At 31.6% G+C, this 16,320-nt stretch overlaps 1 protein-coding gene across 2 annotated transcripts; it reads right to left on the minus strand.

Annotated features, from left to right (window-relative positions):
• Window positions 1–2,006: 2,006 nt before the first annotated feature.
• Window positions 2,007–15,463, minus strand: LOC134683838 (excitatory amino acid transporter 1-like). 2 transcript variants are annotated; one of them, XM_063543146.1, is made up of 11 exons: window positions 15,250–15,463; window positions 13,596–13,670; window positions 8,268–8,390; window positions 7,682–7,760; window positions 6,980–7,022; window positions 5,823–5,949; window positions 5,288–5,414; window positions 4,255–4,488; window positions 3,269–3,463; window positions 2,942–3,076; window positions 2,007–2,422 (listed from the first exon to the last, which is right to left on the minus strand). In XM_063543146.1, exons 1-11 carry the CDS (start codon window positions 15,392–15,394, stop codon window positions 2,215–2,217), a joined length of 1,491 nt encoding a protein of 496 aa, XP_063399216.1. In that variant the 5' UTR covers window positions 15,395–15,463; the 3' UTR covers window positions 2,007–2,214. The 2 variants fall into 2 exon arrangements, with proteins under 2 accessions (XP_063399216.1, XP_063399217.1); XM_063543147.1 differs by lacking the exon at window positions 8,268–8,390.
• Between the last annotated feature and the right edge of the window lie 857 nt (window positions 15,464–16,320).

Below are 16,320 nucleotides of genomic sequence, written 5' to 3' on the forward strand. Positions count from 1 at the left end.
AGCAGTTTCTGCTGTTGCTTTTATGTGTGTATTGGAACATTGATGTTAAACACACTACGGTCTGAACATGCTCTTACATCATGCGAGGTCTGTTTTCTTTAGAATAGGCAAAAAGACAGTGTATAAAGTAACAGCACAATCTATCCGTGTCTGATATTGACACATGTTCCCGAGTGAAGAGATTTCTTCGAATCTATATGAACTTATATGCAAGGCTAATTAAGTACATATAAAAAAGAAGATGTGGTATGATTGCCAATGTTGGCGTTGATCTCAATAATCTCAAAGTAAAGACATTGCTATCTAAGGATTCTTCTTCAATAAGACCAATTGTTCAGAGGCAAAATTCAGGCAACACATTATCCTGCAAGTTTGCGTCTGGAGAAATGACCAAGTCGCCAAACCACCAGCCGGAACACCTTTAGAATATCAATACAAAATGAAATATAGGTCCACTGTTTCAGTATATTTTTCGCCAATTTTCCACATTTTCAGTTTGTACATGCACAAAAAACCCTAACATCTTACGTATGCTACATGCATTGTTTTTTTCAGGATAATGTTGATGTTGAAAACAAGCTTGCTTATCAGACTGTTTTCAGAAGATTGTTACAATGAGGGTGATGATTGAACTATGCCTCTTAATGCACAAGTAGTCATGTGTTTTGCTGCTACTAGCATCCGACTCCGATGTGAACGGGGCGATCTTTCTCATAAAAAAGACACAAACAAGACATAAAAGTCCTCCTTTGGGCTCTGGGCTTGCCATGGTTTGTAGGTTCTCAAACCAACTGAAGAAATTTTGTATCAAATAGTTTACATAACAAGACATCGACATCAATACCTTGTTTCAGAGTATTATGTAACCGTGTCAAAATATTTACAGTATGCATTCTCCTATTTGGCATGTTTCATGAAAACACTTTCATGAAAATATCGGTACATGCTATCATTGAGTATTGTATAGCTTATATAAAAAAAATACATTTTTGTTTATTATTCCTGATGATAAAGATACATTGTATTTGTTTTCATAATCTGACACGTTACAAGCGTATACGTCATTAATCGCTGATACTCATGCATTGAAATAGTCTTAGCTGCATGATTATTTTTATTAGTTGTAAGTGGCTTTAAACTAGCTGTCGGTAACTGCGAGTACTCTCAGATCTGTACTTAGTGTCTTTTTGTTGTTCGGATGTACAAGTACCCAGCCAAGTCCACTTGCATTTGTAGTATTTGATTTTTTTCCATCTTATGATTTTAAACCTTTTTAACTGATTTTCATAGTTCGTTCTTATGTTTTACTGTTACACCACTGTCCCAGGTTAGGGAGAGAGTTGGGATCCCGCTAACATGTTTCACCCCGACACATTCTGTATGCATGTACCTGTCCAAAATCAGGAACCTGTGATACAGTGGTTGTCGTTTGTTTATGTGTTACATTTTTGTTTTTCGTTCATTTTTTATACCTACATTAGTTCGTTAGTTTTCTCCTTTGAATTAGTTTACATTGTCATTTCGGGGCCTTTTATAGATGACTATGTGCTATTGGATATACTCATGGTTAAAGGCCGTACAGTGAACTATAGGAGTGAGTTAATTTCAGTGTCATGTTGGTTAGTTGTGGAGAGTTGCCTCTTTGGCAATCATACCACATCTTCTTTTTTATATTTTACATATTTTTTTTTTAATTCGAGTTGTCGATTTTCGCCTGGAAATGTCAATGACTTTATAATATGATCAGAAAGTTGTGTTTAAATGCCTACTACAGGCGGATTGTGTATGGGGCTGGGAACAAGGGCCCCTTTATAGATCTAAATATATGATTCATGAATCATTTCTAGGTGTCATTCCTAAAGTTGTTTGCCCATCCTTTTCAAATTGTAGAACCATATTTTGTTAACATTAGGTCTGTTTTAACATATCAAACATCTATAACATCTTTTATCTACTCTATTCAATGTTACATCATTTATTAAATGTGAACAAAATGAACTGGCAGATTTACAACATTTACATTATATCGCATTAAACATACAATAAGGTATATTATTCACCAGAATATATATAAAGTTTACTATTTTAAGACATTAAGTTTCAACTGAAAAATATATACAATATCGGTATTATTTAAATACACTGGACACATTAAAATACAAAATATACATTATGTAGAATTGATAATTAAAACTATGAGTTTGGTTGAGTATTTCAAAGGCGTTGATTAAACGTTTCCTCTGATAAACATTTTTCGTCATCAACCATCTCAGCTATTTGAATTCCATTTTCTTTTTCGTTCAATACATCCAATGTCTTATCATCCTTGTTACCATTTTTTAATGAAGATAAACACATCCTCTGAGTAAACACTACACATGTCACTTGTACGCTGTAGTTTGTAATTGACCTCATCCTATCTCTGAAACGGGAATATAATTAACAGTGTTGTACAATAACATCATGAAGGCATGAAAAAAGGAAAGTAGCTTTTAATATTTGTCATATTTTTCGCATAATAATCCAACACATACATTTCACAAAACCCGGCATTTTAAAAAAGAAGAATGTCTTTGAAAACATGCGCTCAAACTTTGCAGTTTTCCCAAGTTCAAAAGTGACATAGCTCTGAACGGAAAAAGATTTATAAATCAAATTTAAACTCTGTAAATCACTACCCAAGTTCCAACTCTGTCTGAAAGTTTTAATTCATATCATTGTGTATGAATTTCATGAAAAGCGATGATGCAAACTCCCGTAAAAATGCGGAAACCAAAATTAAACTTACGAGAAGACGGATTAAAGATGGACGGATGGACGGTTTATGTTTACACTTAATGTCCCCATTGCTTCAGTGCGGGAGTAAACATATTAATATGTTAATTTTCGAAGGATATGAACCTGATCATATTGCATCTTTTGTCATCATTATTATACTCACAGAAACCACTCGAATGAATACAGAAGTGCCGCCGCTTCTGGTGGAATATTCAAGGCAGTGAGTAGGATGATGACAGTAATCAAGCTAGCCCCTGTCACAGATGGTATGGCTAATGACGAAAATGTTGTTAAAATGCTGAAAAAACAATTCCTCAGTAATTGAAACATTGCATGATGAAGCATACTATTTCTGTAATACTACAATAATACTAATACATATATGTTATCGTCTTTTTGTATTTGAAATGTATATCAATGTTATTTAATTGAATAGAAAAAGATGATTATCTTGTACGTTTGTTACTTTATCCTGCGGTAAGATACTCACATGACTAAAATGACCGAAGCAGCGTCAACCTCCTGGTCAGTGATTTGCATAACAAACAAACAGGATATGCTGATGTAAATACAGCTCCCACAACGTCCAATAGCAGCACAGAGTGGAATAACAAATCGAGTCACTCTACGGTCTAATTTGTTTGGTCCTTCTAATTGCCGTATACTTTCAGGAATAGCAATGGCTCTGATAAGAAAATAGTCAGGTGTATAGTACGTGTATAAGTATGCTCTACATATTCAAAAATGCAAAAATGCTCTGATTTACATGTTTTGTTAAATTTTTGTGCTTTAAAAAATATGTTACGTATTTATAAATAAAACATCGAAATGATAAAAAATACTTATGGATTATACCTTAATGGGTAAAACTATGTTAAACTGAGAAATATCAATTTCAAACACTACATACGTAGCACTAGTACTTTTCAACTCATAAACACGACATTGGAATAAATTTTGCAAGATTTTCGATCGAATTTTAAGAGAAATAAAACAGATGCTTTGTTATTATTCGGGTACTTATAGGATTCGAGTACATTAAGTTTCATTATACAAAAGTAATTGTTTTAGGGATGTTCTTTCATGTCAGTTTTATAGAGAAATTTATCATGGGGAGCTGATGCAGAGTGAAATAAAATCTATCAATCAATCTACGATACCTATCCTTTATCATCTGGTTCGACAGATAACTAATTTTTAATACTAGCATTTATATTACAAATTTATTTTCATACTCATACTGTCGATTTGATTTTTAAAGTATGTTGAACTCAATGTAATACAACGAGATCTCGATCGAATATTTGTATGGCGTGGTTTTGCTGCTTGGAATTCTTTCTAATGTATAATTTCAAATTGTGGTTAAGAAAAATTTGTATTCATAACAATTAACAATCTTTGTCTTTTGCTATAGTAGTTATTTCAAATATTTACAAATAATAAAGTGGGCTTTAACATACAATTAAAAGTACTTACGTGCTAGAAGTAGCAAACACTATTACAAAAGCATGAATCACAGTAAAAAGAAATCTAAACGGATTCATTCTCATCAGTATAAAATACGTAATTGGAACTGCTACTATCATGAAGAGTAAATAACCAATCATTTGAGTTGCTATGTATAAACCAAGCCTACTGAAGTCGTCCTCCAAGTTCTTGGTTCCTCCAATAGTTTTACCAATCAGACTCGCTACACCAATTGGGGTAAACCTAAAATTAAACTTCATTATACAAATAACATACTTATTTGCTAACGCCAATAAAGACTGTCCATGCAATGAACGAAAAAATCAGATAAAGAAAAGTATGCACTCATACCACATCTTCTTATTTATAACAAAAAATGCAAAATAGTTCAATATTAATTTTGTTTACTGATTCTACATAAACTCTGAATAAATTTACTACAGGTTATTGTAGATCTACAATCAACATCATCATTTGTCAAATCAGAGACTCAGTAATATGACAATAAAAATTAAAAAAGTGATCAAGTCGATATACAACATAGTTCTATCAATCCAATTACCGTATCAAAGTATTTAAGAAACGACTGTTATAATTGTTCTGTCCATGAAGAAATAACATAGAAAAATTGGTGCACACTAAATAACGCGCGTAGCGGGTTATTTAACAGTCTGCACCACATTTTTTATGTTATTTCGAAAAGACAGAAAAACAATTACAGTCATTTCTTATAATTTATTTCTAAATCCCATTTTAAACCGTAGAAAATCATGGAAAAACATTGATGACGTCACGGTCACATGACTAAAGTATGTCTATGGGCTGATAACAAAATAACGTCAGCCATTCAGAAAACGAGTTACATTCAAAATTGAATTATTTATACATAAATAAAGAGACTATTCATCACAAGGGCCTAACACTTTTAACGTCACCGATTGGTTTCTTTTTTGTAGCTTAACGAACGTCTTATTCACGTCTGGAACGAGTTGATTGTAATTTGCCAGAAGATAACGTTTATAAACTGTTTTTGAATCCTTACCAAATTAGTTTTCCTAATATCACCAATATAATTTCAGTAGCTGCGTAGAAGAACTTGAAGAAAGGTTGTCCAATTTCTTTTGTAGACGCAGTGGCAATGCCAAATACGGCACTAGCTATCAAAATACCTAAATACATGAAGTGATTTTTTTGACATATATCAAGGATGTAAAAAAGCTGACCCACACTTTCCCACTGACATATATAGATCGAAATATATTCAAGTAATTGAATAAAAGATGACTGTAGTGATATGAAAAAGAATACTTTTGATAATTTTTGTTACTGTAAATATTTTATGTAAGCGATCGTCATTTAACTTTTACACATAGCGTATTTGTATGTATTGTTCTTCACTCCTGATGGTTTGTTTACTTAACAAGTCAACATGGTTACAAGTGCATTTGTTGGTGTAGAGAACAGTACTCTATATGGTTCTATATTTTCGGATCATTTTTGTATTTGAACGAATTAAATACGTTTTCATAACATATATGTAAAGGTTGGTCATAACAAGGTCAATGATATGAATATACCTAGAATATTTGTGCTATTAGCAATTGATAGATTTTTCCCAGTCACCATAGTTTTTATGACTTCTACAATTGTCCCATTTATCGTTACATTTGCTTTGTACTTCTCTGTATCGTAGCTCGTTATAGTCTGAAAACAGCAAACATTTTTGTTGCATTCCAATGAAGATATGTATGTTTCTTACCAATTTAATGAATTAAATTAAAAGGTAGATTATCATGGTATATTAAACGTTCTCTGTTGAAAAGCATTGATGATGTTTGATGAATATTGATTGTTAAGCTAGAGTATATATGTAAGCTGGTCATTTCGTGAACTGCAAATGAAACTATTTCACCCTTTTACCTTGAAATTATATAGGTGCATAAATAAGGCAAACATGGGTCTTTTCATGAGATTAAAAAAAAATTAGATAATTGAATTAGTTTTTTGCGGAAAATGAAGACTTGAGAAAAATATTTAATTTCATAAAAAGCGAGGTAATCGCAATATATTTATTTCTGAACGAGAACAGAATTTTATTCTTATATTTTAAAAGATATCTGTTATGTGTTATCATGATAAACACTGGTTAACTCCGGTTATCCTATATATTTGTTAAACAGAAATTAGAGAACATTGGCAAAATGGTATATAGTCCTTCGACAAAAGAGGGACGAAAGATACCAGAGGTACAGTCAAACTCATTAATAGAAAATAAACTGACAACGTCATGGCTTAAAATGAAAAACACAAACAGACAAACAATAGTACACATGACACAACATAGAAAACTAAAGAATAAGCAACCCGAACCCCACCAAAAACTAGGGTGATCTCAGGTGCTCCGGAAGGGTAAGCAGATCCTGCTCCACATGTGGCACCCGTCTTGTTGCTTTTGTAATAACAAATCCGGTAAATAGTCAAATTCGGCAGGTCACATTCATGAAAGGGAAGGGAATTGCAGATAACTTAGTTTTGAGAAGATCATAAATGAAAAAAAATATTTGAGATAAGATAACAAAAGAAACATTTTTTGTTTGTGCGTGTCTATAATAACAGTTTGTCTATATACACATATATGGTAATTGAGAGACACTTACAAAATGAACGTATAAGCATGGACACGCTACTGCAATTTTCCGACATAACTTATATTAAACTTATAACAATAACATACCTTGCGAAAAGTTGCTGATATCAAATTGTCAGGGAAAATGTTCCTGTAAAGAAAAAAAACCCAAATATATGATATATCGATTGATAAAAAGGAACTTCATGAAAGTTAAGGAGGGGACAAAAGATACCAAATGATCGTTTCAGTTTTAGTACAAATCAATTTAAAACAAACAGTATCCGTATCTCCATGTCGGTCTAGAGTTGAGTTGGTATCCTCTTGTGGAATTACAGTCCATGTTAACATGATTGGACATAGTGGTAGTAACATTAAATGGTACGAATATTACTGCGCAATTCGACAATAAATCGGCGCCTAGCATGCACAGGACTCCAATTCTGTTATGATTTAGTTTACGTTGTTCAATCGTTAGTTTAATGTACTTATATTCGCCTTTTTTATTTGGATATAGAGTTGTCTTTGCTCCTTCAAATATTCTGACTGTTTTCTTTGTTTCCTCTTACTTTCTGCAACTTATCTCAAATTTGTTTCTTAAACTATCTATTTAAAATAGCCCTTACATACTTGTCTAGACTAACTTCAAATTGTGGTGTTTATGATATATACATGTAAGTGTGTATATTAAAGGCGACAAAAACCTTATTACATTCTTGTTGACGTGTAAGAATTCCTGTCTTCATTTTTAATAATGTCAATAGTGAAAAGCGTTATAAAAGAGCAAGTATAATTCTCTCCTTATATTACCTCAGTAAATCAGCGAAAATGTCCTCCGTTTCTAAAGGAACAGAATTTAATGCTTTAACTTCTGTTTTGGCGATTTCACCTAAAATTAAACATGAAAATACTATATAGACTGTATTTGACCACAAGAGTAGCAGTATTCTTAAAGAAACAAGGAAGGAAAGTTAACATATGAAATGACAAATAAGATTATAACTAACAGATTTGTTTCGGATTTATAGATTTACAGTTTTGTGACGTGTAAGAGATGTATTTATTTTGTTTATGATCCTGTTTAATTTTATCAAAATTGAATGTCTTTAAGATTTGAAATGAAAAGTGTCTGACAGATTTTGAAAGAGATAACAATTTAATCAAAGTCTTGCATACTTTAGAAAAACCATTATCCAGAACTAACAGAAAGGAACGATTAAAAGTACACAAGCTACACTAAACTCAAATAAATGTAAAGTACATTTGATTATATGTTCATTAGAAATCAACAAGTGTATAATTTATACAGCTTTGTGATTGTGTTTTTGTTGTTGTTTGTTTACAAACTAAATCATTTGCTTGAAATATTTTTTGCTTTTAAATATGAATATCTTACCGGGTCGGATGATCACACAAAGTATACTGCCAACTAAGCCTCCAAGGAAGTTTGTACTCATAATATAACCCAAACTAACTAAGCTAATTTTCCCATTTGATTTAGGGTCTAGGGTAGCAGTTCCTGTTTAATCAAATAAATTACAATGTGAAATGAATTAAATTTCAGAAAAGTGATGTACCACATTATGTATGCATCTGTTATTAGTTATGAGTTACCGTATATAATTCGGTGGTCGTGGTTTGCTGCTGAATACATGTATCACATTATGTTATTTTGTTTATTGTTTTGTGCATTAAGTAAGCATATTTGTCTCACGTTTGAATCGGTTTCACATTTGTCCTGTCAGGCCTTTTATATCTTGATATTTGTTTATTGTTGAAGGCTTCACGATGGCCTATAGTAGCTAACTTGTACAACATTTTGTCTTTGGTGGAAAGTTTTATCATTGGCAGTCAAAGTTCTTATGACAAGACTATTGCCGTTAAAGGATTTTCGCTGACCTGCCTCATAAAAAGTTGCAGTTGTCACGGAGCTGTTATAAAACTCGGGTTTTAATACTGATGTTTAGATATACAAATTTAATATAAACAGGTTCAAAAATATACAGTTCAATTAATTTACATTGTTTCATATCTAGACACATCCATTCACTCTCCTTAACTATTCTCCACTCTCCCGCATCTCAACATTTACCAAGTTTTATTCACGTGAAGGCCTTCACTACTTTAATCACTTTCTCACACATAAAATCGTCATTCCTCCCCAGACCACACAACTAAAGGGACAGCATTTAAACAAACAGAGACATAAATTCTAAGGCTTCTAATTAGAAATGATTACAGTTAAACACAGCTGCTACGGGGCGCCGAATGGGACTCTTGTGGTTTTGTACTCAAAATTCAATTTTGTACGGACAAAAGTGACTTTTGTTCAACAAAAATGAGTTCAGTTTAACAAAATTTGTATCATACTACAAATTTGAAATTTTGTCATACAAAATTATCTATCAGCGGACAAAAGTCACTTTTGTCATGACAAAATTCATTTTTGTTACACAGACTTGACTTTTGTTACCTAATTTGAAAATTGAGCGACACAAGTCAATTTTGTATTTAAATTAGTTTAATTTGGTTTCTGTGAACTAATTTGGATACAAAATCGACTTTTGTTACACAAAATTGACTTTTGTTACACAAAATTGACTTTTGTTACACAAAATTGACTTTTGTTACACAAAATTGACTTTTGTTACACAAAATTGACTTTTGTTACACAAAAATGACTTTTGTTACACAAAAATTACTTTTGTTACACAAAAATTACTTTTGTTACACAAAAATTACTTTTGTTACACAAAAATTACTTTTGTTACACAAAATTGACTTTTGTCTCAACAAAATTGACAAAATTAACTTTTGTCTCAACAAAATTGACAAAATTGAATTTTGTCTCAACAAAATTAACAAAATTGAATTTTGTCTCAACAAAATTGACAAAATTGAATTTTGTCTCAACAAAATTGACAAAATTGAATTTTGTCTCAACAAAATTAACAAAATTGAATTTTGTCTCAACAAAATTAACAAAATTGACTTTTGTCTCAACAAAATTTACAAAATTGACTTTTGTCTCAACAAAATTAACAAAATTGACTTTTGTCTCAACAAAAATGACAAAATTGAATTTTGTCTCAACAAAATTGACAAAATTAAATTTTGTCTCACAAAAGTCAATTTTGTGTCACAAAAGTTAATTTTGTTTCACAAAAGTCAATTTTGTCTCACAAAATTGAATCTTACCGTACACAATTGACTTTTGTAATTAAATTTCCATATCAGGTAACAAAAGTAAATTTTGTATGCAAATATGTTTATATTTGCATACCTTTAAGACAAAATTGACTTTTGTCATGACAAATATGAATTTTGTCTACAAAAATGAATTTTGTCATGACAAAAATGAATTTTGTCTACACAAATGAATTTTGTCATCACAAAATTGAAGTTGTCACAAAACAAATCTGTAGCACATAGTTTTGTAAGACAAAAATGATTTTGTTATGACAGAATTGAATTTTGTACAAAGCCACAAGAGTCCCATTCGGCGCCCCGTAGCTGCATCATACATTAAATTTAATGGTCAATCAGAAGTCTGCTAAAGTTCATGAAAACAATAAATATACAAATACTTAACAGGCTTGACCATAGAAAATTAATGTAGGCAATTAAATACTGAACTGAGATAAGAATAAATATTGCAAAGTTTCACCCTATGATATACCTCCCTAATTAACTGTGGCGTCCCGGCACACAAACACACTCTTACTCATACATCATGAATTGATATACATAAACAATAATATTTTATCTTTTTTTAATTATTATATCTTTTTTTTTCTTTTTCTAAAACTCATTTAAACAAATTCAAAGTCTATGCATTCTCATTCGAAATATGAAAATCATTTATAATATGAAAATATTTAATATCATTCTCTTTTACCCACTTGGTTTTACCATTCCCATACTGTACAAAATAATAATTTTCTAATCTCTTTGACTCATGTCGTGATCTCATTGTATCTAAAAATTTAACCATTATATTTTCGTTATTTTCAATTGAATCAATGTTCGAACCAATATCTCCTTCATCTGTAATGGGCCTATCATCAGGATCAACAAATTGTTTGATACGATTAACATGTACCGTTTTTTCAGATTTTTTCGAGTCACACATTTGAATCTTATAGTTCACATCTGAAAGTTTATCAATATTTATATATGGTCCATGCCAATTAAGTAAAAGTTTTGACGATAGTCCATGTTTTGTACTTGGATTAAAAACCCATATCTTTTCACCAATATCATAGTTAATCACATCCGATTTCAAGTCATATTGTTCTTTTTGTTTCCGCTGCGCTGCCTGTAAATTATCTTTGGCTAGTGTAAATACCTCTTGCAGTCTAGTTACCATTTCTGATTTGTAATCGTCACTCGAGGTATACGTTATCGTAGGCGGACACATCACTGCTTTCACTGGTAGTACCGGATCACGGCCATGCATTAAGAAAAACGGAGTTTCTGGTATACTTTCGTGTAACGAAGTAAGCGATCAATCCAAAAGGAATAAACGTATCCCAATCAACCTAGTGTCCACTTACATCCATTGATAACATTGCAGTTAATGTTCCGTTAAACGTTCCAATAAACCATCATTTTCAGGATGGTATGCTGTTCTATATAAGTTTACAAATTTCTTTCATAAGGCTTGATCGAAAGTTTTTAACTGTCTTAGAGCCCAATGACGCCAAACAACTTCAATACGGTAAACATTATCATTCACATGATAAAATTTCCGAAATCTACGTTGCATTAAAAATCACACAGAATATCTAATTCAGACCTATAATACACGGATACAAACAATTTCTGGCTACATAAACATTATAAACAAAATCACACTTATTTTCTAAACCACTGACTATTGATTCCATATCAACTAACATTTAAGACACTTTTCACATTTACTCATCATCTTCTGATTTGATTTTGGCGACACAAAAACTTCGAATTTGAATAACATGTAATACCATTTAACATTAGAACATCTGAAATAATCTTGGCGAGACAAGACTTTTCAGTACTCATTTTCACATCATTTAGAACAGTCGTCGCAACAGACGAATTTCCAACATTTCTATTTCCACATTTTCATTTTTCATCAACTGAAATAACCTTCATTCAGAACAGACGTGGCGATAGACGAATTTCCGAATTTTTTATTTCCACACACTTTAGAAGGATTCATTTCCTTTTCCTTTACAACATCTGACATACGCTTCATTCAGAACAGACATAGCGACAGACGAATTTCCGAAATTACATATTCAGTAGTAAATTTCACATCATTCAGAACAGACATCGCGATAGACGAATTTCTGAAAGTCTCTATTTTCAGATACATGTACATAGAAGGATCCATACGCCATATATTTCTTCTGCCTTTCCTTTCGTTAAGGAAGCAGCTTAATTCAAGTTTCAAGATGTATAGACTTTATTCTTCATCAAATTGTCTTTCCACCTGTCTAACTTTAATACAGTAATTGCAAATCGGCCTACTGTCTGATTCACGTAGATTTCTGTTTCTTTCATATTCACTACCTCTGCTTTGTCTTCTCAATTGCTGAAATCTATTCTCACGATTTCCAAACAGCATTTTCATTTTCTAGATTATTGTTGTTTTCTTCCAAAAAGTTATTGTTGCATTCCTCTCTTCCGATATATTTCTTCCTCCTTTTGGTAGCATTTTGAAGAGTTAACAGTCCAAAATGTTTAATTAAAATCCAAAATAAATAAATCCCGCCGCTGGCCACCATAATGTCACGGAGCTGTTATAAGGCACTGGTTTTTAATACTGATGTTCAGATATACAAATTTAATATAAACAGGTTCAAAAATTTACAGTTCAATTAATTTACATTGTTTCATATCTAGACACATCCATTCACTCTCCTTAACTATTCTCCACTCTCCCGCATCTCAACATTTACCAAGTGTTATTCACGTGAAGGCCTTCACTACTTTCATCACTTTCTCACACATAAAATCGTCATTCCTCCCCAGACCACACAACTAAAGGGACAGCATATAAACAAACAGATACATAAATTCTAAGGCTTCTAATTCGAAATGATTACAGTTAAAACACAGCTGCATCATACATTAAATTTAACGGTCAATCAGAAGTCTGTTAAAGTTCATGAAAACAATAAATCTACAAATACTTAACAGGCTTGACCATAGCAAATTAATGTAGGCAATTAAATACTAATCTGAGATAAGAATAAATATTGCAAAGTTTCACCCTATGACACAGTGTTTGGCAAGTAAACTATAAGATAGTAGTTATTAGGATATCAGATGGATTACAGTCAATCATACGCAACAAAGCTGTAAGTCCTAAACAGTTGGTCGTTCAAAATCTTCAATATCTAGCAAATTGTTCATGTCACTATTCATAATTTTCAATTAAGTAGAAATGTATAAAACATTTTAAAATAAATGTTATTGGAGAAAGAAAAACAGTTAGCAGTCACCTTTAAATCATTTTTCCACTATAAAGACGACGTTCTCTCTCTCACTAATATAAATGTTATCAAACGCATCGATTCCATAGATGTTGGGATAAAGGCTACAACAAATACAGTAAAGTATATCATATCTTGACTTACATTCATGCATGCTGCCGTGAATGGGGCCTCTCCTAGTTTTTTGTTTAAATTTCTCCTAAAAATGATCCCCTCTACCCACAATCGTTCAACTTAATTACCTGTTATAACTGATGCCACTATCAGAGGAACTATCATCATTTTCAGCATATTAAGGTAAATCTCTCCTAGGATACCTAAAAGTAAAGTTTAAGCGAAATCGCAATTTGTTTTCTTTTTAATAACTGGATATTTTCAGTACACTCAATGACGGAAAATGTTCTATATGAATGTAAAGATTAAACAGAGTCAATGATTTTCAGTACACAAAATCCAAAAATATTATACAAAGAGATCATAGTAGGTGCACTACGAAATTAATAAAACTAGAAAGAATGCGTTTAATCAATGAATAACCTTGGACTCATTTGAATACATTACAAATGATAATAGAAAAGAAATACTTTAATAATAAGATTCATTAAACGTTTTAATTGAAATATTCAGTCACTGTCTTAGCAGATATTGATTCATTTTGTTTAAATAGAAATTATTTATAATTATAAATTAACTGTTAACAAAACTTTGAATTTTTGAAAAAAACTAAGGCTTTTCTACCTCAGGAATAGATTACCTTAGATGTATTTGGCAAAACTTTTAGGAATTTTTGGTCCTCAATGCTCTTCAACTTCGTACTTTATTTTGCCTTTATAACATTTTTGATTCGAGCGTCACTGATTAGTCTTTTGTAGACGAAACGCGCATGTGGCGTAAATATTAAATTTTATTCCTGGTATCTATGATGAGTTTATATGTAAGCACTGGGTCGATGCCACTTCTGATGGAGATTTATTTCCCCGAGGGTATCACCAGCCCAGAAGTCAGCACTTCTGTGTTGACTTGAGTTATCATTGATATGTTTATAATTATAAATTAACTGTTAACAAAACTTTGAATTTTGGAAAAACTAAGGCTTTTCTACCTCAGGAATAGATTACCTTAGCTGTATTTGGCAAAACTTTTAGGAATTTTTGGTCCTCAATACTCTTCAACTTCGTACTAAATTTGTCTGTATACCATTTTTGATTCGAGCGTCACTGATGAGTCTTTTGTAGACGAAACGCGCGTCTGGCGTAAATATTAAATTTTATTCCTGGTATCTATGATGAGTTTATTTGTATATGCAATGTCATTTGGTTTGTTGAGAAATAAAGATAATATATAAATTATAAAATTAGTGGAATAGTTCACCACATCTTCACCTTTTAGTTTGTCGCACGAATAAATAAGTACTCTCGCTAAAACGCTTTGCAATTTCAAATTAAAGTATTTGTTTCGGTACTGGTCTATAACTAATGTTATTTACGTCGATAAGGCAGTCACATAAATACACTCAAACAAAAAAGGTCATAGAAAGGTCATCATAGTTTTATTTTCTTCAAGAGTATACCTTCAAGTGTTTAAATACTATGTAAATTTGAGAATGGAAATAGGGAATGTGTCAAAGAGACAATGACATGACCAAAGAGCAGAAAAACATCCGAATGCCATCATAGCTTCAATTGTTGAAAGCGTTATATAACTGATGTTACAAAAGATGCAATGCTGGATATAGGTTAAAGAAAAACTTGCAGTTATTAATAAACTAAATATATAACTATCTGTTTTCTGTTTACCTTAACGCTTAAGATTTGTACAGAGACCATTAAAAAAATATAATTGATTGTGTTTTGCATCGATAAAAAAAAAATACTAGAGTAACTATTATTTACTTACCAACCCACATGAGTGTGCTGTCCGTTGGGTTGGTATTCCGAACAACCACACCTAAAATAAATCCAACTGCAGCACCCACTAAGGTTAACAGTACCAACAAGTTTGCTTTTAAAATCTCCAAGCATTTTTCTTTTCCTACTGCCATGTTGAAATACAACGCCACTCAAAGATCAGGGCAATCGGTATATGCGTTTCATCAAAATCTATGTGCACAGTGACTATGAACTTTCGAAATATAGGACAAAAATAATGATATACAAGTAAATATACATCCTAAGTACTTCATTTGTTAAGTGGGGAAAGGCATATGTTTTTCATTTAAAAATGAGAGTCAAATTTCATCCTAAAATATCAATGAAAGATCTTTAAATAAAATAAAGGTTTGAATACACTGAATAAGATTTTGAGCATTGATTACTTTTAGATAAAAACAAAGTATAAAATGCAGTCGCATATTTAATGTATAAATAACAGTTATATCTCAAAGATACACGGTCGTCTTAGCAAGTTAAATTGCATTTAGTATGATTTACCTGTGAGGTACGTAAACAAGTTATAATATATGCGTTAACGTGAAAGGTCAAGGGACGTTCAAAGTTTGGATTCAAATTACTGCTCATGACAATTGAAAAGCTGTTGCGGTAATTAAAGCGGGATGCTAGTCCTTATTTACGGCTGTTTACTCAGCCGTAAATGGCGATACGATCCAGTCCAACGATTTTAGAAAAGTGCAAGGATTTACAGAAAAGTTCCGAAAAGGACCAAAAAGAACAGGATAGGAAAAAAGAGAATCAGAAAAGAACCAAAGAGAAACCGAAAAGAGCATACATATATTTATTTCATATCTATTTACATACCCGAGATTTGGGTGGTACATGTAAAAACTATGTTATTTAATAAATAAACACCTAACTCTAACTTAGATTGTACATTTTATAGGGATATGTAGAAAGAAAAAGAAAACAAAGACAGCATTACATGGTTTTTATTAAAAAAAAATTATGAGAAGTAATCATTTGCACATTGTACGATATATAAGTCACTCCTGTTGTACTCCATAACACAAGATGT

The sequence above is a fragment of the Mytilus trossulus genome, chromosome 9 (genome assembly GCF_036588685.1).
Source record: "Mytilus trossulus isolate FHL-02 chromosome 9, PNRI_Mtr1.1.1.hap1, whole genome shotgun sequence".
Taxonomy (NCBI): Eukaryota; Metazoa; Mollusca; class Bivalvia; order Mytilida; family Mytilidae; genus Mytilus; species Mytilus trossulus.